The sequence below is a fragment of the Cannabis sativa genome, chromosome 2 (assembly GCF_029168945.1).
Source record: "Cannabis sativa cultivar Pink pepper isolate KNU-18-1 chromosome 2, ASM2916894v1, whole genome shotgun sequence".
In the NCBI taxonomy this organism is placed as follows: Eukaryota; Viridiplantae; Streptophyta; class Magnoliopsida; order Rosales; family Cannabaceae; genus Cannabis; species Cannabis sativa.
In genome coordinates, this window is record NC_083602.1 from 54,487,114 (window position 1) to 54,514,961 (window position 27,848).

Genomic DNA, 27,848 nt, shown 5'->3' on the forward strand with positions numbered 1-27,848 from the left:
GCCATCTCGGGCATCTTGAAGTTTTTAGGGAGCTCCGCCTCCAGGATATGTTTGGCACAAGGCTCCCGATCCTCACTGTCCGAGTCGGAGTCATCTCCCTTCTGCCTCCGGGAGACTCGGGCAATATCTTTTCGAAGTATGGCAAGTTCTGCCATAATCCCTTCGTTTACAGTACCCGAGGAGACTACGGGTCTGTATCTTTTTTGGTCAAGGTGATCCCGGAGGTCACCTTGATTCCCATTGATTTGATTTCTCAGATCAATGGGTGGACATCTCTGTCCTCCTCTTCCTGTACCCCCTGGTTCCTGGTGCACGGAAACGCTTTTCCGGTCCCCTCGATCCCGAGGGCCAAGACTCCCTCTTTGGGGCTTGCCCCTCTGCGGACCTTTCCCTTTAGGGAAATCCGAGCGGACCTTTCGCGGATCCTGCGCCTTTTTCTTTCGACCAGAGGCAGAAGTAGGGTTTTTTGTTTGGTTTTCCTCAGCAGGTGCCTTATAGGGCTAGGTTCCCTAGGCCTTTGCTGCTGGGAATTAGGCGAAGACGTCGCTGGCTCCCCGTCGAGTCCAGCGGCCATCGCCTTGGGATGCACGTGAATACCACTCGCCTCCATGGCTTTCTGCATGGCTAGCATCACTTCATGCATTTTTTGATTTTGCACTTTCTGAGCTTCGATCTCAGCTTCATGATCGATAGCTTTTTGTCTGAGGAGCACCAGCTCTTGGTAGCTTCCATCATCATAAGCATACTCGTCGAGGTGTTCCTCGTGGTTTTCATCGGGAACTATTCCTTCTTCTTCTTCCTCGGACTCCTCTGCTGCCCTTGAGGCTACATCTTCCTCATTGGGATCTTGAGCGTCTTCTAGAGGGCGAGGATGACGTGTAGCTCTTGTCTCCACCATTATCGTGAAGTTAAATGCTTTTTGTGAAGCAGCTTTCCTCAGCTCTCAATGAAAGCACCAAAATGTTGACCGAGGTTTTCGGCAACTATTAAAATATAATTATAATAATGAGCTGTAAGAAAGTGAGATGAAGACTTTTTACGTGGTTGGGGCGTTAATGAGCCTTAGTCCACGAGCCACTGCTATTAATGGATGTATTTAATACAGATTCTACACTTGAGAGAATGTTTTTCTCTTAAATACAGAGAATGTTCTTGGTGAGTTTTTTCTCTTCTTGCTCTTTTGCAACCAAGATTCTCCGACCCCATTAAATGAGCTTTGAGGGGGTATTTATAGTGTTTTGGTGGGGTAATCCCTAGAATTGTTCTTACACATGTGTCTGTAAGTATCCATAAAGTTGGGCATTTCCGATGAATATACCATGGGTGATGCATGGTCAAATCCCTAGGTGCTGTAGGGTTTTTATGGAGAATGTCCTTTTTGTCTTATGATTGACGTGACTCTTCGCAGAGTAGCCGTCGCTAGACTTAAATGATCATTACTGTAGCGCTGCTGTTCGGGGGTTGTGCCGTCAGACTTTATTGCGTGTTACAGTCCCAACACGCTTCCTCCCATGCAGCATTAAATGCGACTTGATTTCTCGGGAGAGACCTGACACATCCCGGAGGGCCTTCACGCTATACTAGCTTCCAGGAGTAACTTGTACTCCGGGTGTCTCCTCCGGGACCCATGCTAATAGCGCTTCCTGGTGGCATAAAAAGACTTAGCAAATCTTTCCAAGTTATCTGATCCACGTGTCCCCTCTTGACTGGTCCACGTATTTTGGGCGAATTTTGGAGCAACACGTGTAATTACTAATTATTTTGTAAAACATAGTGTAATTACACTATGACACCAATAATTTCACAATCTTTTTCAAAATTCTAATTAGCATTTTGCCCCTGAACTTTTTACACTACCAAGTTGTACCTCCCTTATAGTATACGACTTGTTAATTATACCCCTCGAAATATAACTTTTACAATAACGTATTCTTTTCATCTAATTAATTAAAATTTATCGTGAAATGAGTGAAGTGGTAGATGGTAGTTGATAAATAAATGTAAATTAAATACCCTTCATTCTTTTTACGCTAATAAATAATAGAATGTTTTTTTTAATAATAATCTATATTTATATCTGTACTTTTTAATCATTAAAGTGAAATGTATTTAATTATCATTCATTTATCAATTACTATTCTCTGTTGTTATGGCATGAGTTTTTCGCCTAAACATACAAGTACAGTCTCGTAAATAGCTAACACGTGGACCCGATTCCAGATGGAAAAGAATGACGTGTCAATAGATAGCTCCTGTAAAGCTAACCTCGCATGATATGAACTTACGAGAATGTGCGACCGAGACAAGGTCTAGTCGCACACTATGCACAACATAGTGTCGAGAAATAAGCAAGACTGAGAGAAGCTAGTACTGGTCGCGCGTATATCGATTATATACGATGATCAAGTATATCCCTCCTGCGACATGTAAAGACTACATCTTTACACATGTTTGGTCTGAAAGATTAATGTGTTCGAAGACTTGTTAAAAACTCTCAAATTTTAAGTTGTCGACGCAAGAATGCCCGAATATGCAATTAAGGATGATCACAAACATTCATCAATTAACCTAAAAAGCCCAAATGCCCATTATGCGAGTAGAACACCACATAGCCCACGAGTTCGCGTGATTGAAATATGGATAGTCAATTTGCGACTTGATAAGTCGCATGTTCAAGCAATTAATCAAGAACGGACGAAACTGCTCTTACATTTATTCTGTTAACATTTATCTTAATTATTTTGTATTGTTAATAATGTAATAAATGGTCTTGTCTGGCCGTATATGTAAAATCAACGGACACTTGCTTTTTATATAAATGAGTGATCCAAATCAAATAAACTAAGCTAAAACAATTGCTAAAAATAGACTAAGCAGACCAAACTCTGACTAAACCATTACACTTTTTTGTTTCATTTCCTTTTTACTACCTTTGTTTTGTTTATTTCGTAGTCTAATATTTGAGAATGTGAATACTTTGCTATTCTTAGTATTATCTATTCTTTTCTGATAACATCTGTAAAATTGAATAAAATATGATAAAAAGACCACAATACTGTATGGGCCTGTTTGGTACGCAGGACTGGATTGGATTAGACAGGCTAATTTGTCCAATCCAGTGTTTGGGCATGTTAGAAGTCTGGATAACTAATCCAGTTAACCTCATCTGTCTGGGATTATTTATCCCATCCAGCAGGGTGGGATAAATAATCCCATGCAGGTGGGAGTTTTTTTTTTATCGTTTTTTAATTTAAATTTTATTAATATATTTTAAATTTAATAAGAATTTAAAGGAAATAATTATCTCACATTTATTTATACATTTTTTTTATCAAAAACTTATTCATTAAAATTAGTGAAAATGTATAATTTTGAATTATTATACATAAGTTTTTAAAATTTAGAATATTATTAATTAAATAATAGTTACTTAAATTGATTCTAAGAAAAAAAATATGACAATAAAATTATATATTATTTTTAAATTACTAAAAAATTTATATAAATATTTTAAAAAATTAATATTTATATTAAATTAGTGATTAAATTAGTGTTTAAGATAAACAATTTTATATTATTCAAGTATTTTTTATTTTACTATTTTAATTATTTATTAAATAAAAATTATGACAAAATATTTTATTATATATTTATGATATATTCTTAATTATATATGATATATTATTTTTTTTGCTACGAATTATTTATTTATTATTATATATTTTAATTTTAATTTATTATTATATATTTTTATTTAATTTAAGTTTTTTTTTTTTCTAAAAGGAAATAAATAAAATAGTCCAGTTCATTCTTAAACCAAACACATGATTACTTTCAGCATAATCCAATCTTGTCCAGTCCAGTCCAATCCTTTTCAGTCCAATCCAGTGCAATCCTGCGTACCAAACGGGCCCTATACAAAGTTAAGGGGAAAAAACTATCATGGTTCTTCCTAAAAAAAAAAAAGAAAACAATCATTATTCTTTAAAATTGTAATTTGCGGCATAAATATGTAAGTTTAACTCCAGTTGCAAAAAAATTAATTTAAATATACCGATAAGAAAATGACACGTAGATAATGACCTAATAATTAATATTTAACGATTAGGTACCAAAAATATTTATTACCGTAAAAAATTAAAATTAAATATTTATGACGAAAATTACTCTCCTTCAAAATTTTGTAGAGGTGGAGGCAATTACCAAACATAATTTTATTAGGCAAAAAGGGGAGCGGGATTGGGAAAGCCGAGCGCAGTGTTAGATCATTTGGGTTTTAGTTGCATCCAAACAGTAGCGTTAGGTTTTCCGTTTGGGGTTGGAACAAATCTTATGTGTTTTAAAAAAACATTCATAGTAGAGCCTGAGTCAGAACGAGTACTTTCCTCCAAGATAATCAACGCCACTGTTAACACTCTCTCTTCTTCCTTTAAAAACCCTAAATCACATCCCTCATTTCAACCGTGGGAATCTCTAATGGCGTCCAAGTTCGGATTGGCTGGTGGGATACCGGAGCGCCGGGTCCGACCCATTTGGGACGCCGTTGATTCTCGCCAGTACAAAAATGCTCTCAAGCTCGCCACCGCTCTCCTCACTAAGAATCCAAATTCACCATATGCTCTGGTTTTTATTCCAACTTTTTTTTTTTTCGATTTTAGTTCTTAAAACGTGTTTGATGATTTTTGCATGGTTGAGAAAGTAATTTTTTTTTTGGGAAAGGAAGGATTGTGTGAATTTAGATGTGTAGGTTCGTATTCTTTTATAAATTTTCATTTTTTTTCGAATTTTAAACCAATGAAGCTGTGTACAGTGTAATTTATTTCGAATTTTGATGTAGCATGTAAGCAATTTTTTACTAGATATACAGAGGTCTGCATTGTGTTAATATCTTCCGGTTGTGGATTTCACAGGCACTTAAAGCTCTTATCTTGGAAAGAATGGGGAAAGCTGAGGAAGCTTTATCTGTTTGCTTGAATGCAAAAGAGCTTTTATACAAAAACGATTCCATGTTAATGGATGACCTCACTCTTAGTACGCTGCAAATTGTTTTCCAACGTCTTGATCACTGTAAGTCTTAAACTTTCACTGATTTGAATTGTCTTTTTAATTTTCTATACAAACAGTGGCCACTTGGTTTCCTTATATCAAAATTCTACTGTGATAGTGGACTTGGCTACTGGCTGTTATGAACACGCTTGTGGGAAATTTCCAAATAATTTGGAACTAATGATGGGTCTTTTTAATTGCTATGTTCGGGAGTACTCATTTGTGAAACAGCAACAGGTTTGTGTTCTTGTATTTACCCTGGTTTTTGAGTGATCTGTGGTAGTTGATGTATATTTATGTCTGTTTGATGATGTATAGGAGATGAATTTATGTTATTTACAAGTGTTTTTTTGTTTCGTTTTATTTTTTTGTAGACAGCTATCAAGATGTACAAACTTGCTGGAGAAGAGAGGTTTATGCTCTGGGCAGTTTGTAGTATCCAGTTACAGGTTAGTTTAACTTTCTTTGCTCTTTTTTGTTGTCACAATCGTAGTGTTTTCTTTACTAATCTTTTACAGTGGATGGTCTAATTATTTCTATTATATTGTTCTCGTGATCAAAAACATATTCGTATGATAAACCTCCCAATAGGATCACATATGTGATGAGGGGCAACAGAGTTAACTAAAAGGGTAAAGGCTATCATGAATTTTGGTGTTGCTTTATTAGTTTTGTTAGAGCAATGTTTAAAATAACGCTTTTAAGCCTCGAGGAGTTTTTTTTTTTTTTTTCAGGCGAGGCGTAAGCCTTTACGTCTCAAGGCGCAAGCCTCAAATATTCAATTGAAAAAATATTTTTAGAGCACCTAAAAATATCAAAAATGAAAAATGCATTATAATACTCAAACATACTATAAAATGTCTCATAAAACTCAAACAAACCATAAAATATCTCATAAAATTCAAACTAAAATAAACTTTAGGCTTAATTAAGATTTTTGCCCCCCAACTTTGACATATTCCAAATTATGTCTCTCAAACTTTTCAGGCCGTTAAAAATTTTTCTCGAACTATTGAGATTGATTTGAGGACTTTCGTCCAATTTTACTAATGGAAGTCTAACGTGGATGAAAGTTCAGGGGGCACGATTTGGTACATATCAAAGTTTAGGGGAATGATTCGGTACAAGGGAAAAATATTCACGTTAGAAAAATTGAACGAAACTGGATAGGAGTCCTTGAATCCAACAATTTCAATAGTTCAGGGGGAATTTTTAACGACTCAAAAAGTTTGGGAGCATGATTTGGTTTATGTCAAAGTTCGGGGGTAAAAATCTTAATTAGCCCAAAGTTTGACTCTTCTTCTACTCTAGAATGAAGCTTCAACTATTAGGAAAGAAGAAGAAGAAGCTTCAACTTCCAGCTGTTGAAGGAAAAAGACTTTAACACTTTTTTTTGGTTATGTTCTCTGAAGTCTGGAAGTCACGATTGAGGAAGGAGGGAGGCGGGAGGAGAGGGGAACGACTGCCAAGTTTATAATATATTTTGAGGGTTTTTAGTGGAATTTTTTTTAATTAGTTTTGTGTTTTATTGGGCAAGTTATTTAACTAATGGGCTTAAGTTACTTAAGCTGAGAAACCAAAATAACATCCTTTTGGGTCTTTTAGGGCATAAGAAAAAGCCCAAATACGACTTCTTTTCTGGGCGCACACCGAAGCCATTTTCACGCCTCATCAGATTAGAGGAGCCTTACACGTGTGAGTCGTACGTCTCTTTGCTCCATACAAAGGCGCACGCCTTAGTGCGAAAAATTTTCGCCTCAGATTGAGGGGCACCTCATTGAGCTCCTCACAAACGCAATTTTAAACACTGTGTTAGAGTGCTATTTGAAGTAAGAACTTGAAGGAAAATATTGTGAGTACTTTTTAGTGTGAGAATTTGATACAAAGAGATGTACGCCTTAGTGCGAAAAAGTTTCACCTCAGATTGGGGGGCACCTCATTGCGCTCCTCACAAATGCAATTTTAAACATTGTGTTAGAGTGTTATTTGAAGTAAGAACTTGAAGGATATGTGAGTACTTTTTAGTGTGAGAATTGGAGCTGAGCTTCTTGGAACTCTAGGCCACTCAATTTTCCAATTACCCTGTAACTTCTTTTTCTACTTTTGGATTCAATCTCATGCTTCTATTGTTTGTCTGATCTAGCTCCGAGGACCCATCAATTTAGCATGAGAGCCCCTTTTCGAGCTTATAGCTGGTGCCTAAATGGATGGCATCAATAGAAGAGCGGGTTGTTGAGTACCTTTATGGTGGAGGATGAGCTTAAATGGTTTTGGATACTTTAACGAGTTCCATGGGTGGTGAAGTTAAATACTATGTAGGTAAATAAGTAAATTTTTAATCAAGTTTAGTACTAAGGTATGTTTGGTTGGGAGGAATGAAAACACAAGAATAGAAATGAAAATAAGAATAGGAATATGAATAGAGTGAAATAAAATTTAAATTTGTAAAAGAATTGATTAAATTTTTTTGTTTCACCTTGCATTGTGATGATCTTTTTTTCTATTTCAAAATGGAATAGTCATTCCACCAAATTGGTGGAAAAGTCATTCCTATTGGCGATTCTAATACTTTAAATTACAACCAAACAAAGGAATGGAAAAAATTATTCTTTTCCATTCCAGTATTCCTAACCAAACACAACCTAAGTGTAGAGATCATAGACACTATGCTTAAGAATCAATCAAATTTAAGAGGTTTCATCCGCAGTTACCCAGTTAGGTTGCTTTTTAAATCAGCAGTGTCCAAAGTTAAGTGTAAACCTGTTGACAGCAACTGAACACTTTGATCTACTTTTTGTACCACCATTCCATGTTCGAAGATGATATAAAATTTTGGACGTAAGAGTTTGATGATGACTACTTTGATCATAAGTTTTGGTAATTATGATGATGAATAAGAATGCCAAGGCTGTTGGAAATATATATTTCTTGATCATTATGCATTTTTTTTGAAAGAAACGTGCATAGGTTGATCATTATGCATGATATTGAGAAGGTCACAGTCCATAGAATTTTTCAGAAGTCTTTTCTTTGATGGTTTATAAATTTATTTTGGTTTGTTTCATGACATGTTGTTATTTATGTTGTTTGGGTATGCATTTTTCGTTCAACATTTGTAGATATTCTCCAAACCTGCTTCGCAAGCTTGACATATTTGATCCCCATGGTCCTACCATACATATTTCAGTGCAATTTTTTGTTTATGCAATACTTATTATTATTTTATTAATTTGTTTTTTGGAAAATCCATGTGCTGTCCCATGTCAACATAACTTTGTTTTTGTCAGGATAAATTCTAGTGGGAATGGATTAATATGGCATACTTTTTTTTTTCTTTTCACATAGAGCTGCTGTTAGTTTCTATTGGGTTTCCACATCATATATTATCGAGGTTTAATTATGATATGTACTTGCTCTAAAGTTGCTTGTTTCTTTTTGTTTACTTTTGTTAGGTGTTCTGTGGAAATGGGGGAGAGAAGCTTTTGGTTTTAGCTGAAGGTTTAATTAAGAAGCATGTAGCATCCCATAGCTTGCATGAGCCTGAAGGTATCCATGACCATGTTTTTTTCTGCTCTATTGTTAATTGGTTATATGCTAAAAACCTGGAATTAGTGCAGCTCTGATGGTATACATTTCTATATTGGAGCAACAAGCAAAGTATGGGGATGCTTTGGAAATTCTCACTGGGGATTTAGGATCTCTGTTAATGATTGAAGTTGATAAATTACGCATACAGGTACTTTAGAAGATTTGTTTATACAGTGTGATGTTTTTGGCTTGTCACCTACTTATGAACTCATGAATATTGGTTATTACATCTTGTGAAACATATTGCACATCTTTCGTGTTTTTAGGATTAAGAGTTTTGTCTTTGTATTATTAGGATAGTTTCAGTGTTAAGCCTGATTATTCTTGAAACAAGTCTAACAATGTTTAGGTCCTTAAACAATCCTAGCTTATTTGGATTCTTATTCTCTAACTGCTGTCTTTGTCTCACCCCTCTTTCTTCTTTTGTATACCTCTGCTACAATTATTTTCATTATCAAAAATTTAACTTGTATGTGCTATCCCTGGTATTTGATACTCGACAACCTTATTTGCTATCTTTATCAACTTGTGAACTTTGACTTCAAGTTGACAGGGAAGGCTTCTTGCTAGGGCGGGTGATTACAGTGCTGCTGCTGATATTTTTCAGAAAATTTTGGAGCTAAGGTATGCCGATAAAAAAATAAAATCTTTATAGCAGAATATTTTTTCGTATTATTCTTTGGCAATTGATGGCAGTTCATTGCTGGCTATTTCATTGCCTAGGGGTTCACAAATCATGCAAATTTTGAGAGTATTAACCATCCTTTTGGGTTTTATTTTTTATTTATTTATATATTGTTAGAGCATCTCCTACCATATTAGCTAACCACACTCCTTAGCTAAAATAGGGAGTAAGTCTCAACAAAATGAACTACAACCATAAAAAAAAAGTGGCTCCCTATAATAGAGAATGGTTAGGAGCTCTCTAAATGTAGAGAGCTTCCTATTTTTTTTGCCAAATTTTTAGTAGTATTTTAATCAAAAAGCACTACTAGTTTTTCATTATTTAATTTAATTTATAATAAACAAATTCAATTTATAAAAAAATATTAAAATACTCAATCTTAAGTAAAGAAAAGAATATGATTGGAGCAAAATTAAAAAAATTGTTCTCTATTTTAACAATTTAGCTAAGAAATAAAGTGTTCCTTGGAGGCTCTTATTGATTGCCTTAGCTCCCCATCTCAATGTTTGAAATAACACTTTTAAGCCTCGAGGTGTTTTTTTTTTGAGGTGAGGCATAAGCCTTCAAGGCGCATTGAGGCGTAAGCCTCAAATATTTAATTGAAAAATATTTTTAAAGCGCCTAAAGATATCAAGGATGAATAATGTCTTATAAAACTCAAACATACCATAAATTGTCTCATTAAACTCAAATGTACCATAAAATGTCTCATAAAACTCAACTATTTTAAGCCTGCTAAGTGCTAACCCGAAATAATATGTTTTAGGGCTTTTGTTGGCTTTTTTTATATTTTGTTTGAGTTTTATTCCACTTTTTAAAGTTATTTAGCTGATGTAACATCATTTGGTTACCCAAGGCGGGTAGCTCAAATGGTCAGGCATGTTGTTTGCTCCCACAAGGTCTGAGGTTTGAGTACCTCCTGGGTACCTACATAGCAATTGTTATAGTTTCTTAGTCCCGAAATATTGTTGGGTTAGATGGGGATCCTAGTTTCAAAAAAATAAAATAAAAATATCATCATTTTGGGCAAAAAAAAGCCACTAAGATCTTTTTTTACCCGTTAGTGTTATTAGAGGCGCCATGTGATGCATATGAAAACGCATGCTTTAGTGCAAAAATGTAGCGCCTCAGTGTGATGTGCGCTTCACAACCATAATTTTAAACATTCCCTTCCTCCCTCTTCTGCCCTTCTGCTCTTTGAATAATATGCTGATGATAGTATTGTAGTGTGCTGTACATGACAGTGGCCAATGATCGTTGTCACTGTTATGTACCTTAGAAGAAATACTTATGCAAACAACTGAAATAAACATATATAAGATGTTATACTTTGATTTAGTGTGAGGCGAATGTTTTATGTTTTGGCCTGGAGTTCAACATTATTCAATGGCCTTAACAATGCTTGTTTTTTACGTGTAATCTTTCATTTGTTCTACTTTAATTTTGTTTCTTTCATTTGGCAGCCCAGATGATTGGGAATGTTTCATACATTATCTAGGCTGTTTGTTGGAGGATGACAGCTACTGGTCCAATCAAGCCTTGAATGATCAAATTCATCCATCAAAATCTGTTGATTACAAGATTTTACATTTGGAAGATGAAGCAGTGTGTATTTAAATCCAGATGTCATTTACTATTTCTGTTTTTGTGTTTTCATTTATTTTAAAGCGTTGCCTTGGTGCAATAACTCAATTTCTCTTTTGCAATTGAATGTGCAGTTTGACTCTCAAATATCAAAGGCATCAGCTTTTGTACAGAAGTTACAGGCAGATAGTGATGAGAATATTGTAAGGTGTCCTTACCTGGCAAATATTGAAATTGAAAGGAGAAAGCACTTGCAGGGAAAGGGGGACAATGACAAGTTAATAGAGCTTTTGATGCAATATTTTGTTAGGTACTATATAAATTTGACATCTTATTTGCATTTTATACTAATTTACGAAATCTTGTAATGGACCTCCCTTGTTATAAGAAAACCACGACAGGACTATGATTTTTATTCTGGCATATGATTTTTGTTGTCGTCTAAACTCAGGTTTGGTCACTTAGCCTGCTCCCCTACAGATGTTGAAAGTTTCCTAGATGTTTTAAGCCCTGATAAGAAGATGGAGTTCCTGAACAAGTTGAAAAGAAGCTTTGACTGCATTACTAGTGTACCAACCAAAATGCTTGGGCAGTCAATTACTCTATTCAAAATTCAAGAATTGGCTGGAAATATGTTTGATCTTTCTGTACCAGGTGCGTTGTATAAAAAAAATTCAAAAATTGCTTTTTTTCTCCCTTTAATTTTATTATTAATATGATTTGTTTATTTTACTTAATTCCTTAGTGCTATCACCCTTAGAATTTCTGCTGTTATTGCTTTGTGGTGATTATGTGCGGCAGAACTGTTTTCAAATAAAATCTGGTTGTTGGTGAATTTTTGTCACCAATTGTAACAAGATATCATCCTCATGATGTTCAGTACCCTACACTAGCTTATTTTTGGGTTTATATTTGCATTTTTATTTCCCTAGTTTATTTTTAAAGTTCTTTTATTGCGACTTCTGTTACTTAGCTGTCTATCCAATCCCTCTTCAATTATTCTTCTGTAGAACTTGATTGTGTTACCACAGTTTTCCTCCTCACTTATTCCATAAGTGAGGCTTTCACTTTTTCCATAAGTGAGACTCTCAATTAAATTTGGGAGGTCAGTCTAAGCATATGACCTGTCTCTTTTTCAAAAAAATTCTTCTGCAGAACTTGAGTGTCATGCTGTACAAATGGTAAAGATATATTATCAAAACCTTCCACTATCAAAGGATTTGGATTCACAAGAGAGTATGTACGGTGAAGAGCTGCTATCCATGGTGTGCAATGTATTGATTCAGGTATCATGTTCACATTGCATCTACAAATTGTCCATGAAGAAATTACAAATTCCAAATTTTGCATGCTTCTACTATTGAAGGGAGTCTCATACAATGCTTTTGTAGTTATTCTGGCGTACTAGGAATGTTGGTTACTTTATAGAGGCAATTATGGTCTTGGAGTTTGGCTTGAATATCCGAAGGTGAGACCTTGTTTTCGCTATGTTATTTATGGTTGTCGGTTTAATATTGTTAACTTCAATATTTGATTGTGTGTGCAGATATGTATGGCAATACAAGATCTTATTATTGCACTTATATTCCCACTGGGGTGCTATTTCATTAGCACATGAACGGTTAGTTATTTGTACTTACATTTATTGCTTCAACATAAGCAGCATTTGGAATTATTATGCTGCAGCATGTTTACCTATTAAGAGGAGCTTCTTTTTGTTAGGTACAAATTGCTGGATGTCAAAAACATCCTGACGGAAACTGTTTCTCACCACATTTTACCCCAGATGTTGGTTTCTCCCCTTTGGGTAGATTTAAGTAATCTGTTACAAGACTATCTTAAGTTTATGGATGACTACTTCAGAGAATCTGCTGATCTGACATTTCTTGCTTATCGCCATAGAAATTACTCTAAGGTCTGTATGGTTTTCTGTTAGTGTGTTATTTTATATTTATTTTATGTCGGAAGGTCGAATGTTATTTCAAAGCATGCAAGGATACAAATCAAACCTGATTTTAGGATGCATGCATATTTGCACTTCCAATATATCAAGGTCAATAGTGTTTAGACCTAATTACTTGGTAGGCGTTTCATAAAAAATACATATAATAGGTGTAAGAATTCGTGTGGTAGTGGCCCGAGGCCGACTAGCATGCGTCGTGGCGAAGGGTGTAATGATTTGTATTGGGGTGTTTTGGTTTCGTTTAGAGAATTGGCAAAGGTGTATAGGAAGTATGAGGGCAGTAGACGAGGGCATCAAGTCATTTTGTATGAGCTGTGGACTTTTGGAGAGAATCGGGTTTCTCAATTACCTAGGAAGTTATACTCTTACCCTGAAATTCAATACACATTCCTTTCATTTCTTCTTACAGCTCTATCACATTACTATTTGAGTACATCATTACACTTATCAAATAACACCTTAATGTATTGGGATTGTGAGTGTATAGTTGCTGAATCATACTTTTGTATTTTACAGGTAATTGAGTTTGTCCAGTTCAAAGAACGACTTCAGCACTCTAATCAGTATTTAGTTGCAAGGGTTGAAGCATCAATTCTGCAGCTGAAGCAGAATGCAGATAATCTTGACGAAGAAGAGGTAATTACTTGCTTTGCAACTTCTGCCGTAGAACATGCCTACTGAAAACGGTCTCATTTGCATTTGTGATTGTGTTTGTCTATCATATTTAGGTTGTGCTTGAAAGCTTGCAATGTGGAGCTCACTTCCTTGAACTATCTAATGAAATTGGATCCAAATCTTTGACCTTTAATGAAGATATGCAGGCACGCCCGTGGTGGGTGCCGACAACAGAAAAAAATTATCTTCTAGGTCAGTATTGTCTGTGATTCTAAGGTTTTGTCATAGTTGAAGGGATATATATACTTTTCTTTTAAATTCAAAATTATGTCTCAGAAAATATTTGGGATTCATCATTTCATATTTAGCATTTATGATTGGGTTTTTCTGTCTATTACATGTCATTTATTCAAATAGTTGAAAGCTATCTTTTGTTTCAGGCCCTTACGAAGGAGTTTCATACTGTCCTAAAGAAAACTCGGTATGCATAATAATTTTCCGTAGTTAAAGAAATCATATTTTTTGCACATAGTTTTTCGTAGCCTAAAACTTGTTTATCACATTTCTTCTCTTGCTCTAGGAAGTTACTTTTGTCCCTTTTTTCTTCTTATTTATTTTTATTAATTGCAAATTATCTTCTGTATGCTGGCCCCAAAACTAGACTAAAGAAAGGGAAGGAAGTGTTCGAAGAGCTGTTGAGAGGAAATCTCTTCTTCCTCGGATGATTTATCTGTCTATTCGTAGTGCTTCGGCATCACTCAAGGATAATATTGAGGTCAACGGTTCAATTTCCGGCAGTAAAAGCTCATCAGAACTGAAGATTTTGCTTGAGCGTTATGCAAAAATGTTGGGATTTTCTCTCAGTGATGCAATAGAAGTTGTTTTGGGTGTTTCTGGTGGCCAAAAGTCTTTTGAGGTATGATTGCATCAATCTTACTTTATGCTTGTGGTACATTGTACTATCATTTAATATTATGCAACCGGTAGAGTACAATGTACTATCATTATAAACTATATGTGTGTACAGAGTACAGTGTACTATCATTATAAACTATATGCATGTAGTGTACTATCAACAAAATCCTTCCTTAGTGTACTATCAGTCAACTCTGTACTTGCTGTCCAATGTACTACCAAATCTACACCGATTTTTTCAAGTCTGTTACAGAGATGTCAATTTCCTGGTCCATGAAACTATTATTTAGCTTGACTAGTATCCATAGTCCTGTATGAAATAGTTAGCTCATATTTAGGTGGGCATTGAAAGAAGTTCCTTATATTGAGGAGTGATTCAATTTATCACTTTGTTTACTTTTAGAAGAAATCTTGCGAAGAAATTTGCAATATTATGTCAAGTCTCGCTTTACCAGAATGCAGATTTATATGATTTGTTGGTGCTATATCACCCATCATATCATAAGAAATTGTATTATGTTAAATGAATTTGCCATAGAAAGACTTGAATTGGGCACATATTTGGTGGCAGATATTATAGGCAAATTTATTTTCTGTCACATATACTAATGACTGATATGCTTGTCGTATATGATTTCTGTAGAAAAGGTAGTAGTTGTCTGGGTACTGGGTATAGCTTTCTTAGTTCATTTACTCTAATCTTATGAGCTTATTTTTATGTAAAGCTAACATATTTCTGTGCTGTTGTAGGTGTTTGGTTCAGACTTCATTGACTGGTTGAACTTTGCTGTATTTTTGAATTCATGGAATTTGGGTTCACATGAACTTGGTCGGGCTGATGGAGATGGATGCCAGCCTCAAACTTGGCAAATTGTAGATTCCTTGCTGGAGAAGTATATTTTGGAGAATATGAATATGACAGAATTTTCCATTACTTCTCCTTGGAGTAATCTTTCAGTACTGTCACAGTTGGTTACAGAGCCGTTTGCTTGGCATAGTCTTGTGATTCAATCCTGTGTTCGTTCATCGCTTCCATCGGGCAAAAAGAAGAAGAAAACTGGACCTTCACATCTGCCAACTCTATCTCATACTCGTGATTCGGTCCTTTCCTTGTGTGGTACATTAGAAAAGCTTATGGAAAGGTTGAGAGAGCAGTTTAACAAGCCAGAGGATGAAATTTTGGAATCTTTCCTCTCTTGTTTGCAGAAGAAAGGACAGGAAGGCCCTGGCCAGGTTTTCCATATTCTAGAAACTCTTGTCTCGTCCACAAATGACATTGATTATGGCGATCGAATCTCCCAAGCTCTCAAATCTTGGAATCGTGTCGATATGGCAAGGAAAATAGTAACAGGGAAATGCAGGGTATTGGCTGAATTTCTTCGAATTTGTGAGTCAAAATTCAAGATGCTTCAGGCATTAAAACGACAATTGGCTCAAATCTGAATGGTTACTTGTTATTTTCTGTGATAGATAGTATTTTATGTTCTTCGGTGGCACCACTTGGTGCTTTGTTTGTTTCAACTTATGATGCTTTCATTTCATCCCATCTTAAGAATAAGGTGTCCAGCACGGAAGATGTTGAGGAGATCGAGTTAGTTTTTATGCTTCTGCTCTACATCGAATCATCATTAGACTCCTGGTGTGTTTCGGCATCTAAAGGTTGAATGTTGGCTGGTAAATTTTCTGAGTTTAATAAAATACAAGCTGAGTTAATTTATATTTTTTTGCTGTTACTTTTTGAGGTGTGTGAGGTTTAGTATAGGCTTTAGTTTAAGCTTTGTATTATTTGAGCATAAATTTTGACAATTGTTTTAATCTTTTTGGGTTCAGTCAATTATTAGATTTTTCAAATAACATTTATTCACTCTTCCACAAATAATGTCACAATCATTGGGATATGTTTGGTAAATTGTAGCCCTATAGCCTATTAGAAATTAAATTACCTTGTTTGAAATCTTTGTTTTATAAATGTCTCTCTGTTATTTTACGACCATCATAATCAATGACATAAAGTATAACTTTGAAATCATATAGCATTGAAATTAAGCATGTTTAGATATCTCACTAGGGATTTTGACCATTTTGTTTTCTGTATGAAATGTTATAGATGCATAAACTAGTTACATTATATTACATTTAAATGTAAAGAAACCATATATGTATGTATTGTAATACAACAAAGATTAATATATATGTATTTTCAAGTAAGTCGGCAGGTTACCTAATTCAAATTATTAGGAATTTTGAAAAATAGGCTACAATAAGTACAATGTCAATTTATAAGAAGTCTACCTGACTAACTGCCCAGCTAAATCTGCTTAATTTATAATTTATTATATTGGCAATGGAAAAGAGCGAGTGAACTGCTCTGCATGTTAATTAGTGCCTTGATTGATGTTTAGTATATAAAAATCTAAATGATCATTGTTTTTGTTGACAAACCAAAACTAGCTACTAATTATTAGTTTATGAGGCAATGCAATTCACAAGTTTGGATTAGAGATTCACCAAATTACTTCTTCCTTTTAAAACACTAGTTTGTTTCGTGTAGGATAACTAACTATTTTCTTTTAGTATTAAATTAAAACACTTCCTATTTTAAGTACATATGTAGAGGAAGGAGTTCACGTTTAGTTTAGTAAAATTATTATTCTATATTTATAGAGAAAGCAAATTAATTAATAATTTAAGTAAAACTCACGAAATTAGATCTAACACTAGCATCTAATCATTAATTTGTATTTATTTGATGAGAATATAGTGTAAATATTTTATTAGGCATTGCAATTTTCACTAAATTATATAATAATACCATGTTCTGACCAAACAAATTAGAAAAACAAAAAACAAAAAGGAATTCGCAATGTATATAAATATCACTTGTTGAAACAAAATTCCACTTAGCGGAGCTGATGAGAACTTTTGTTTTATTTTCTTACAACTAACGTTGTTAATGGCCAGATTTTTAGTTACTAATATTATTATTATTTTGTTGTGGTCATATTCCCCAATGTCAAAAAAAAAAAAAAATATATATATTATTATTTTGTTGGCCTTTTTATAACGGAACGTGGTTTTATGCCTTTTCTCATTCGTCCACCAAATCAAACCAAATTCAACCTCATCCTAACCATCCCACCCATTTAATAATAATAATAATAATAATAATAATAATAATAATAATAATAATAATAGATGATTAATCCCCAAAGATTGACATATAAAGTCTATAGAATAGAAAGTGAAACATCAGTTTCATAGTATTACTTACTCTTGTTCCAGATGGCATTTTTGGAGCTTGAATGGTTGAGCTAACAATTGAATAAGCATTTATTTACGAATTACGACTCATGAAAGGACTTCTCAAATTGCTAAAAGAATGTAAGCATTGGATTCATCCAAAAGAAACAAAAATTAAAACAAAGTAAAGCAAACCCAACCCAACCCCACCCAATATACATATTCTAAAGTAATTATTATTATTATTTTTTTTTTTTTAAGAAATTAGACTATACTTTTTTTTTTATATTATCTTATTTTATGTTTACTCTCTTTTTTAAAGACTATCATTTTTACTTCTTTTTTTAAACATTGTACCAATTTTGTCCATATCACTTCAAGATACTCTCCATGTGACTCTCTTATGTTAGAGTATTTTGGGTACAATACATATAAAAAGATGTATATTTCAATTAAATATAAAATTAGAGATAAATTTAATTAATTGATTAATAAAAGTAGTATTTTTCAACTTACCCTTTTTTTTCTTCATATATTTTAGTTTAAGCTAAAATACCATTTACATTTATTAGAAAAATATTACACATTCTTAAATTACAAGTTTTAGACTTCTTATTATTATAATTATATATTCTAGACTTTGTTATTATCAACTAAAATAATTAGGAATTACATAGTAAAATTATATATAGTATGTAAGTATTACTACTTAAAACTAATAGTATTTAGTGATTATACTCAATTTTTATGAAGATATGAGAATTCAAATAAATAATTGTCATATTACAATTATCTCAAATTATCTAATGGTGTAATTATCTGGACTACTTAAACAAATTTAGTAATTATTTTGAATTACACTCAATTCCAATTACATTTTAAATACATCTTAATAAATTCTTTTAATTCATTTTTTGCCCTCTCTTAGATGAGATTATTTCATAAATACAGAAAAATGACAAATTTTTTACAGATTTCATAGATTTTTTTTTTTTCAAAAATATGGAATTATTTTTTTTATTATTTTTGAAAAAAAATATTATTTTGATGTTACCGCTGTGAAAAAGCAACACGATATTTTTTTACAACAATATGGAGTGTTGTTTTTTTTTTTTTGTTTATGCTAGAACAATGTTGATCTGATGTTTATGCAAAAAAAACAATGTGAAAAACAACATTTTTTCTAAAAAAAAAAACAAGTGATACCTTGTAAAAAGATAATTCATAAAAATGTAAATAAAGAAAAGCTCTGTAAAAGATGTAAAAAAGAATTCATAAAAATGTAAAAAAAAATTGTAGTGTATCGTGTAAATTTATCTATAGGAAATGTATTTGTTTAACTAAATAATTAACGAAAAATAATATTGTATAGTGAAATAATTACACAATAGGCCTAGAGGAGTGCTACCATCAACTTCTTGTTACAACCTCTTAATCAATTTCCACGCCCAAAAACATATGTCAGAATATTTTTTTTATTTTTTTTGTTCACGGCGGTGTTCGTTATGCTTACAACATCATTCTTGTAAATTTTTGAAATTTTTTGAATAGTTTATTGTAGTGGCCAAAAATTGCTCTAAGCCCAACGAAAAAGGCCCAACGATCGAAGTACTTACGAAGCCCACTTATAAGTCAGAAACAAGGAACCCGTAAGCCCAATGGCTCACATGGGCCACGCCCAATCCATGCCTTTTGGGTCATACCCATATTCGAATGTCCAACCCACAATAAAGCTTGATTCTAAAGTGTAATGTTAGGGTTGACGCGTGGGGGAAGAAGAACGTTAAGTTTCCCAACTAACCCACGAAAATAGCGATCTTCCCTAGCATAGCGGAGCAAGAATATCAACCCTCTAAGTGATACACTAAGGGGAGGACGCTGATCGAGGAGCGAACCAAAAAGATGACGCTCATCCCTGGAGAAGTGGGGGAAGACCGTTTCTCTAGGGACGGACCACGTTTCAAGAGGTAGCCGTTTTCCTAAGATAATAAATAGGCCCACACTGGGACTGAAAAAGGGAGGAAGCATAGACGAATATTCACTCTCTCTCTCTCTCTCTATAGTTTTACTACCAAACTTATTATTTCTCTACGATCTGACATACTCTTTCTCATTCCGGTGAGCGAGGTTTGACCGCGGATCACCACATAACCATAAACACAGGAAGTATTTATTTACATTTCTTGTTTTCTTTTCTACTTCGCACTATAAATTTACTGACTTGACCGTCGGAGTGCCTTCGGCCGGCACCACCCCGGTGTCCCAAGGTTTTACGGTCATCCTTTGTCTTTGTTCCGCAGGTTGTCGGTGCCCACAAACGCTCATTCCGATCATTGTAGATTTTAGCATCTACAATTTGGCGCCCACCGTGGGGCCCTGACAAACTGACTGTGAGCAAGGCGATCTATCATTACCACACTTCAAATGGCAGAAGAAGGAGAGTTTGTTGCCCAAGAACAACCCAATGTCAATGAACAGCTTGCCACGATAATGGCCCAGATGCGCGAGATGGCTGAGCGAACTGGAGTTCTGGAGCGAGAAAATGCAACCTTTAAGGAGGAGAACGCAGCATTTAGGAGTGAAAACGCCACAATAAAATCACAAATGGAGTCACTGAATGCTACCATGACGACTCCCAATGTTGCTCAAAGTCGGTTCCGAGTTCCAATTGCACCAATGGCATCACTAGACTCAACTCCTATAAGAACAGAGACCCAAGTCTCTGATCAACAAACACTTGGAGGAAGCATAGACGAATATTCACTCTCTCTCTCTCTCTATAGTTTTACTACCAAACTTATTATTTCTCTACGATCTGACATACTCTTTCTCATTCCGGTGAGCGAGGTTTGACCGCGGATCACCACATAACCATAAACACAGGAAGTATTTATTTACATTTCTTGTTTTCTTTTCTACTTCGCACTATAAATTTACTGACTTGACCGTCGGAGTGCCTTCGGCCGGCACCACCCCGGTGTCCCAAGGTTTTACGGTCATCCTTTGTCTTTGTTCCGCAGGTTGTCGGTGCCCACAAACGCTCATTCCGATCATTGTAGATTTTAGCATCTACATTTATAATACCGAAAATACGTTTGAAATTTTTTGAACACGCGTGGTAAACTGGAATATCAAGAACTCTGTTTTCGGTATTGTAAACTATTCGGAATTTTTCAAAAATTTGCAAAAATGATATTGTAACTATAACAAATACCGCTATAAATTTTTTTTTAAAAAAAATATTTCGACATGTAATTTCAGACATAAAAATTGACTAAAAGGTTGTAATTAACACTCCTCTCATACGACTATTATGGTTTTTTTTTTAAACCCCCTAATGGTTAGTTGTAATGAATATATGTATATATATATTGTTAAACACAAGAATAGAAATTCATATTTAATTATTGTTTCACATTCAAATACATGTATTTACAGTTTAGTTATGAATTTCTAAAAGTCCTTTCTCAATGTCAAATTAGTAAAAAAAAAAAGTTTTATTGTGCGACGTTACTTGGTTGGATATATTATGAAGCTAAAGCAAAGGTTTCTAGTTTCTGATTAGAAGACTTGCAAGCCTTTGACCGCAAGAGCCTTGAAATATTATGCAACTTTAGACAATTAATAAACTTATATTATTATATGGTAGAGTTTCAAAGATTATACAACAAAACCCACTAATCTCCATGTAATTAAATTAACAAGTGAAGAAAGAAACTATGAGTGGGTGCACCAAATACCCATTTGTGGTTGGACTAAGCTGTCCTATAATCTCAAGTGTTACTGTTGACTTAAAACCTAATTTTCTAAATACATTATTACTAATTATAATTTCTTTAAGTCAAAATAATGAATTAATTATTATTCCCTCTTAAGGCTCTATCCTAGTATAAGTATCAGCTCTACTATGGGTCTAAACATACTCATCAGCACCATACTTGATTATACAAAGTTAAGGAATTAGTGAGCAATGGAAGCTTTCAAACTCAGTCTCAAGCCTTGGTCCTCTTGCTTTTCACTTGGCATCTTTGTTTTGTTTGCTTTACTAGCTTGTTTTGCAGATGCTGAAACTCACTACCATCAATTTGTTGTATGTAGTTGAACTTACCAACCTCTTATTCAGGCCTTTATTTGCAATGACATAGCATTTTAAGAGAAGATTTTTCTTCTTATTTCCTTTTTCTGTTTATGTGAAATTAGGTTCAACAAGCACCGATAACGCGGCTATGTAGGACCCGTAATAGAATCACAGTCAATGGGATGTTCCCGGGACCGACATTGGAAGTCAGAAATGGAGATTCTCTAGTGATCAAAGTTGTAAATAGTGCACAATACAATGTTACCATGCACTGGTAAACCTTAAGCCTTAAATTCTCAAACTAGACTAAGCTTTCATGTAACTCATGGATGCATGTGTTTGCTCCTACATCACCTCATGTTGCTTTTAAATTTTAGTTCATGCTTTGTAACTTGTTATACTTCAGGCATGGCATACGACAGCTGCAGAATCCATGGGCAGACGGGCCAGAGTCTGTCACTCAGTGCGCAATCCAACCTGGTGCAGCCTACACATATAGGTTCACAATCATAGACCAAGAGGGAACATTGTGGTGGCATGCTCACAGCAGATGGCTTAGAGCTACTGTTTATGGAGCTCTCATTATTTATCCTAAATTGGGTTCTCCATATCCATTTCCTACACCCAAGAAAGAATTTCCAATTCTTCTTGGTAATAACAAAACACCAAACGTTTGTTTGTTTTAAACTATTTCCACTTCAATTGTTTCCTCCACCACTACTTGACATTTTCAACTTTGCAAAGTCATCTCTTAATTAGAATTGTTGGAAATTGACAGGGGAATGGTGGGACAGAAACCCCATGGATGTCTTGAGGCAGGCACAGTTCACAGGAGGAGCACCAAATGTATCTGATGCATATACAATGAATGGTCAGCCCGGTGATCTATATGCATGCTCAAGCAAAGGTTAGCCTAATTCTACCTCCAACTATAATTAACTTTAAATTACCAAGCTTGAACATGGAGATAATCCTTGTATGCACATCTGATAAGAGTTTCAAATTCAGAAACTGTGAGAATACCAGTGGATACAAAGGAGACAATTCTCTTAAGGGTCATCAACTCTGCACTCAATCAAGAACTTTTCTTTGCTGTTGCCAACCACCAGTTGACTGTTGTGGCTGCCGATGCTATGTACACAAAGCCTTTCAATACTCGGGTCATTATGATAGGACCTGGTCAAACAACGGATGTCCTTCTCACAGCTGATCAGACACCAGCCCACTACTACTTGGCAGCACGTGCCTACCAAACTGCTATGAATGCTGCCTTTGACAACACCACCACCACTGCAATCCTTGAGTACAAGGCTGCATCTTGCAAGAAAGGGAATTCAACTCCAAGACCAATCTTACCACAATTACCAGCATTCAATGACACAGCCACTGCAAGAGCCTTTACTACTGGGCTCAGAAGTCCTTCAAAGGCTGATGTCCCTACGAAAATAGATGTGAGCCTTTACTTCACAGTGGGTTTAGGACTAAACAACTGTTCGAATCCAAATAGCCCTCGTTGCCAAGGCCCTAATGGAACTCGCTTTGCCGCTAGCATGAACAATGTCTCTTTTGTATTCCCAAGAAGGACTTCTCTAATGCAGGCTTACTACCAAGGTATACCTGGAGTCTTCACCACTGACTTTCCTCCTGTCCCCCCTGTGCAATTCGATTACACCGGTAATGTGCCACGAGGACTATGGCAGCCATCTACTGGAACAAAGCTATACAAGCTGAAATACGGTTCTAGTGTACAAATTGTATTGCAGGACACAAGTATCGTCACAACAGAAGACCACCCCATGCATCTTCACGGATACCATTTCTATGTTGTTGGATCCGGTTTTGGCAACTTCAACCCACAAAGCGACCCAGCTAACTTCAACCTCTTTGACCCAGCACAGAGGAATACTGTTGGAACTCCTCCAGGTGGATGGGTAGCCATTCGTTTTGTTGCTGACAACCCAGGTAACTTTCTTGCACTATCATGTGAGCAAACATGCTTTTATACCAAGCATCCCTGCCAAATAGAAATATCACTAATTTAATACTTCTCACTCATTGTCTATTGCAGGAATTTGGTTGATGCACTGTCATCTTGACGCTCACCTTTCCCTGGGTTTAGCAATGGCTTTTCTAGTTGAAAATGGATCTGGACGATTACAATCTGTGATACCTCCCCCTGCAGATCTTCCCCGATGTTAAATTATCAATATGGAATCACCAATTGTTAAATCCAAACATACCCAGAAGGATTTGTTTTTCTTTTCTTGTGTGCTTTGATTTATAATAATTATGTATTTACAGATTGAAATATATGTATGTATCTGGAGTAGTAATCCAGAATTAGACTTTCTTGAATTGAAATAGGTGATTTGTCATGTTCTTAGGTTTATGTAATTTGTTCTTTGATTGAAAGAAAGGATTACAATATCTGTGCAATAAACACTTATCAAATTTCACTTGAGCTTCCTTTTCAATGGTAACAACTCAGAAAACACAAACATCAGATGTTATCAAAGTAACATGTAAATTAGATGCGACCAAGTAGACCTTAATCAGTTATTACTTCAAAATTTAAAGCCATAAAGTAATTAGTATATGATAAGTCATTTATCTCAGGAAAGAGACTATGGAAAATCCGAACCAACATTCATTATTTGTATAACATAGAGTTTAAGCATCCATTTTCAACAGAGCAATCAGGCAACAAACTTAAGACAACGAGTATCATTATGTATAGTCTGGCAACGACATGAACAAAAGCGTATACCACACCTCACACAAGTATATTTAGCAGCAGAACCACAAACCGTACAGTAATGCCGGCGAGAGGTTGAGCTCGGAGGTCCTACAGCGGCCTTTAGATACGAGGGAACATTGGGAGGCAAAGATTCCAAATTGGCCTGTTTTAGAAGAAACAAGATGTATCAGTGAAAAGCAATAAAACACCACTTATGAAAGCCACATTGAAAAAAGAAAAGGATATGCAGTCAGCATTTCAATTGTTCTTTTTACCTCATGTAGAAGCTCAATAAATGATCTTGGCGCTTTCCTAGCCTCGAGGGCTTTTGCTTGTCGTGTTTTGCGCTTCATGGTCTTGGAATGTTTCTTTTGCATGTACGCTACAACAGAGGCCATAGAAATTTAATAAACGAGTACTTGCAGCCATTGGAAGACATGTTTCAATAGCAGCCATTGCCCAAAGAAAAGAAAAATCTTGTAAATTATGTATTTCAGAGCAAAAAAACCAGCAATGGAATCAATCAATCCCAAACATCAGTAATGTTTCCCTATTAAAGAGCTAGATAGCTATGTTATAGCATACCAAAACCCATTAAAAAGCAAAGTATGTTGTGGGATAGAATCCCTAAAGATTGAAACTTTGAAGCTTGAAATAATCAAAAAAGGTACTTTCAGTGAAAAGGAAAAATAAATCCTGAAGAAAATAGGAATATTTCAGTGTAGGGGAGTACCTTGATCGTCTTCGTCGAGAGAATCCTCGTCTTCGTCATTAACTTCAACTGTTTCAATACCGGCATTATCATTCTCCAAGGCTTCAAGACGAGCTAGAGCTGCCTAAAACGACAGATTTTGTCAAACACTTTCACTTTCACTTTCACTTTGGGTGTCGGCAATAAGAGATAAAGAGAGAGAGAGAGAGAGAGAGAGAGAGAGAGAGAGAGAGAGAGAGAGAGCTCAAACTGAGTATTTCCCCTAAAAAAACAAAACCTGGGTACGGTTGTCAGTGCTAGCAAGCGCCGCAACCATCTTCGGAGCGACCTTCCGTGTGCGACTCGACATGCGACGCGATGGGTTCGAAACGTCGTCGTCCATAGTGGTGGATTCCGGTAACACGTCGTCGGAATTGACTGATTGCACCGAGAATATGTTGAACGAAAATATGTCAAAGATTAAAGGGTTTCTTTTGAGTTAATATCAACTTAAGGTGTTCCAAAAAGTAAAATTTGTCAAAATAGTCAAATTGAAATTTGCAAAGGAAAATTTCATTTAGGCTAATTAATAATTTTTTTCTTTGAACTTTGACATTTATTAAATCATGCTTCCTGTATTTTTTTAGTTGTTAAAAAATCCTTTGAATTATTAAGATTGTTAGATTTAAGGACTTTTGTCTAATTTTAGTAAAAAAATTCTAACATGAATGAAAGTTCAGAGGCATAATTTAGTACATATCAAAGTTTGAGGGGAATGATTTGGTAGATATCTAAGTCTGAGGAGCATAGTTTAGTACATAAACAATCACTGAAACAATTAAATTGAATGAAATTAGACAAAAGTCCTTAAATCTAACAATCTCAATAGTTCAGGGGAATTTTTAACGGCCAAAAAAGTTCAGGGACATGATTTGATATATGTCAAAATTTGGGGGGAAAATTGTTAATTAGCCTTTCATTTAATATACATAAAAAAAAACTCCTATTTCAAAAAATACCCTCTTAAATATTTTGTACAATACTAATTTATTAATTTCTCATTTTTCCAAAAATACACTTATTATTTATTTATTTTCAAAACCTAAATAAACTCAAAACAATTTCTCTCTCTCTCTCTCTCCAGCCGTCCCTCAACCTCGCCCCCCAACCGTCCCCCAGTCGACCCCAGCCTCCTCCCCCAGCTGCATCCCCACCTCCCCCAACCGTGTTTCCTCTCTCGCAACAAGCTTTCGGAGCCTTTCGCAGCATACTTCTTCGCCAGTGCAGAAGCGGATTTGGCAGATGACATCGTGAAGGAGCCCTTGACCTTCAAGATCTCTTCAGCAACAAGAAGGTATTGTTAATAAAAAGTTTGTTTTTAGTTTTTTTTTTGTGGTTAATTTAGAGAGATTATATATTATTTATGTTGAAATACATTTTATTTTGATGAATTTTTCTTAATTTATGGTCGATTTTATATGGTGGTTATGGTATTTTCCGATCTAGTGTGGTGGTGGTGGTTATGTATGTTCTCGATTATTTATCGACAGATTCTCGATAAGTTATCGACAAGATGTTGTTAAAAAAAAGTTTATTTTTAGTTTTTTTTATGGTTAATTTAGAGAGATTATATATTATTTGTGTTGAGATATATTTTATTTTGATGAATTTTTCTTAATTTATGGTCGGTTTTTATATGGTAGTTATGGTGTTTTCCGATCTAGTGTGGTGGTGGTGGTTATGTATGTTCTCAATTATTTATCGACAGATTCTTGATAGGTTATCGACAAGATGTTGTTAAAAAAAGTTTATTTTTGGTTTTTTTTAGTTAGATCGATTATATATTATTTGTGTTGAAATACATTTCATTTTGATGATAATTTCTTTTAATTTATGTAAGTTTGATTATCGACATATTGTCGCTGGATTCTCGATAGGTTCTTGATAGCGATAATTAGCCTTTTAGTTGTCATGTTTGATGAGTATATATTGATTATCGATGGGTTCTCGACAGGTTCTCGATAGGATTTAGTGGTTATAGTGTTTTCTGATCTAGTTTGATGGTGATGGTTATGTATGTTCTCGATTATTTATCGAAAGATTCTCGATAGGTTATCGACAAGATGTTGTTAAAAAAAAGTTCGTTTTTAGTTTTTTTTGTGTGGTTAATTTAGAGAGATTATATATTATAAGTGTTGAAATGCACTTTATTTTGATGAATTTTTCTTAATTTATGATCGGTTTTATATGGTTCTCGATAGGTTCTCGAAAGTATTAATTCATGTTTGGTGAGTGTTTACTGATTATCGATGGGTTCTCGACAGGTTCTCCATATGATTTAGTGTTTTTTATCATGTTTTCTCTTAAGTTTTTTTTTTTAATAATTGTATTCTTTACCTTTTACAGATGGCTCCAAAACTTATTATTCCCACTTCAGCCCACTTTTTAGGCCGTGTGACAGATAGAAGGAGTGGAATATTCACTTCAATCGTTCCAAAGTTTAAAAAACATGAAAGATTAATTGAAAGGATGAATGGAGCCCCTTTTGGCCAATTTTGGAAGGCTGAAACTTTTGCTTTCTCTTCAGTAGATTATTGCAAGGATGAAGGGAACCCCTTTTGGCCAATGTAGATTGATAGATGATAACTTCAACAAATAAATATTAGAGCTAATAGCCTAACACTAATAACAAAGAAAAAAAAATGA

At 34.7% G+C, this 27,848-nt stretch overlaps 3 protein-coding genes across 5 annotated transcripts; 2 read left to right on the forward strand and 1 right to left on the reverse strand.

Moving 5' to 3' along the window:
• The first annotated feature begins 4,188 nt into the window (after positions 1 to 4,188).
• Positions 4,189 to 16,350, forward strand: LOC115719641 (N-terminal acetyltransferase B complex auxiliary subunit NAA25). 2 transcript variants are annotated; one of them, XM_030648758.2, is made up of 19 exons: positions 4,189 to 4,623; positions 4,911 to 5,067; positions 5,165 to 5,283; positions 5,421 to 5,495; positions 8,499 to 8,592; positions 8,664 to 8,782; positions 9,188 to 9,258; positions 10,783 to 10,924; positions 11,038 to 11,213; positions 11,355 to 11,557; positions 12,059 to 12,189; positions 12,295 to 12,371; positions 12,450 to 12,524; positions 12,626 to 12,818; positions 13,383 to 13,502; positions 13,595 to 13,733; positions 13,922 to 13,962; positions 14,143 to 14,397; positions 15,147 to 16,350. In XM_030648758.2, the coding sequence occupies exons 1-19, from the start codon at positions 4,333 to 4,335 to the stop codon at positions 15,837 to 15,839; spliced, it is 3,171 nt and encodes a 1,056-aa protein (XP_030504618.1). In that variant the 5' UTR covers positions 4,189 to 4,332; the 3' UTR covers positions 15,840 to 16,350. The 2 variants fall into 2 exon arrangements, with proteins under 2 accessions (XP_030504618.1, XP_060966608.1); XM_061110625.1 differs by lacking the exons at positions 4,189 to 4,623; positions 4,911 to 5,067 and having other exon boundaries at positions 5,425 to 5,495.
• On the forward strand, positions 15,932 to 24,175 carry LOC115719642 (laccase-3). 2 transcript variants are annotated; one of them, XM_061110626.1, is made up of 6 exons: positions 15,932 to 16,070; positions 21,837 to 21,988; positions 22,121 to 22,365; positions 22,493 to 22,621; positions 22,723 to 23,676; positions 23,783 to 24,175. In XM_061110626.1, the coding sequence occupies exons 2-6, from the start codon at positions 21,897 to 21,899 to the stop codon at positions 23,911 to 23,913; spliced, it is 1,551 nt and encodes a 516-aa protein (XP_060966609.1). In that variant the 5' UTR covers positions 15,932 to 16,070; positions 21,837 to 21,896; the 3' UTR covers positions 23,914 to 24,175. The 2 variants fall into 2 exon arrangements, with proteins under 2 accessions (XP_060966609.1, XP_030504619.1); XM_030648759.2 differs by lacking the exon at positions 15,932 to 16,070 and adding an exon at positions 21,043 to 21,726.
• Positions 24,176 to 24,256: 81 nt separating this feature from the next.
• Positions 24,257 to 25,682, reverse strand: LOC115719643 (SWR1 complex subunit 6). The gene is made up of 4 exons (XM_030648760.2): positions 25,441 to 25,682; positions 25,185 to 25,287; positions 24,727 to 24,833; positions 24,257 to 24,614 (listed from the first exon to the last, which is right to left on the reverse strand). The coding sequence occupies exons 1-4, from the start codon at positions 25,543 to 25,545 to the stop codon at positions 24,411 to 24,413; spliced, it is 519 nt and encodes a 172-aa protein (XP_030504620.1). The 5' UTR covers positions 25,546 to 25,682; the 3' UTR covers positions 24,257 to 24,410.
• Positions 25,683 to 27,848: the final 2,166 nt, after the last annotated feature.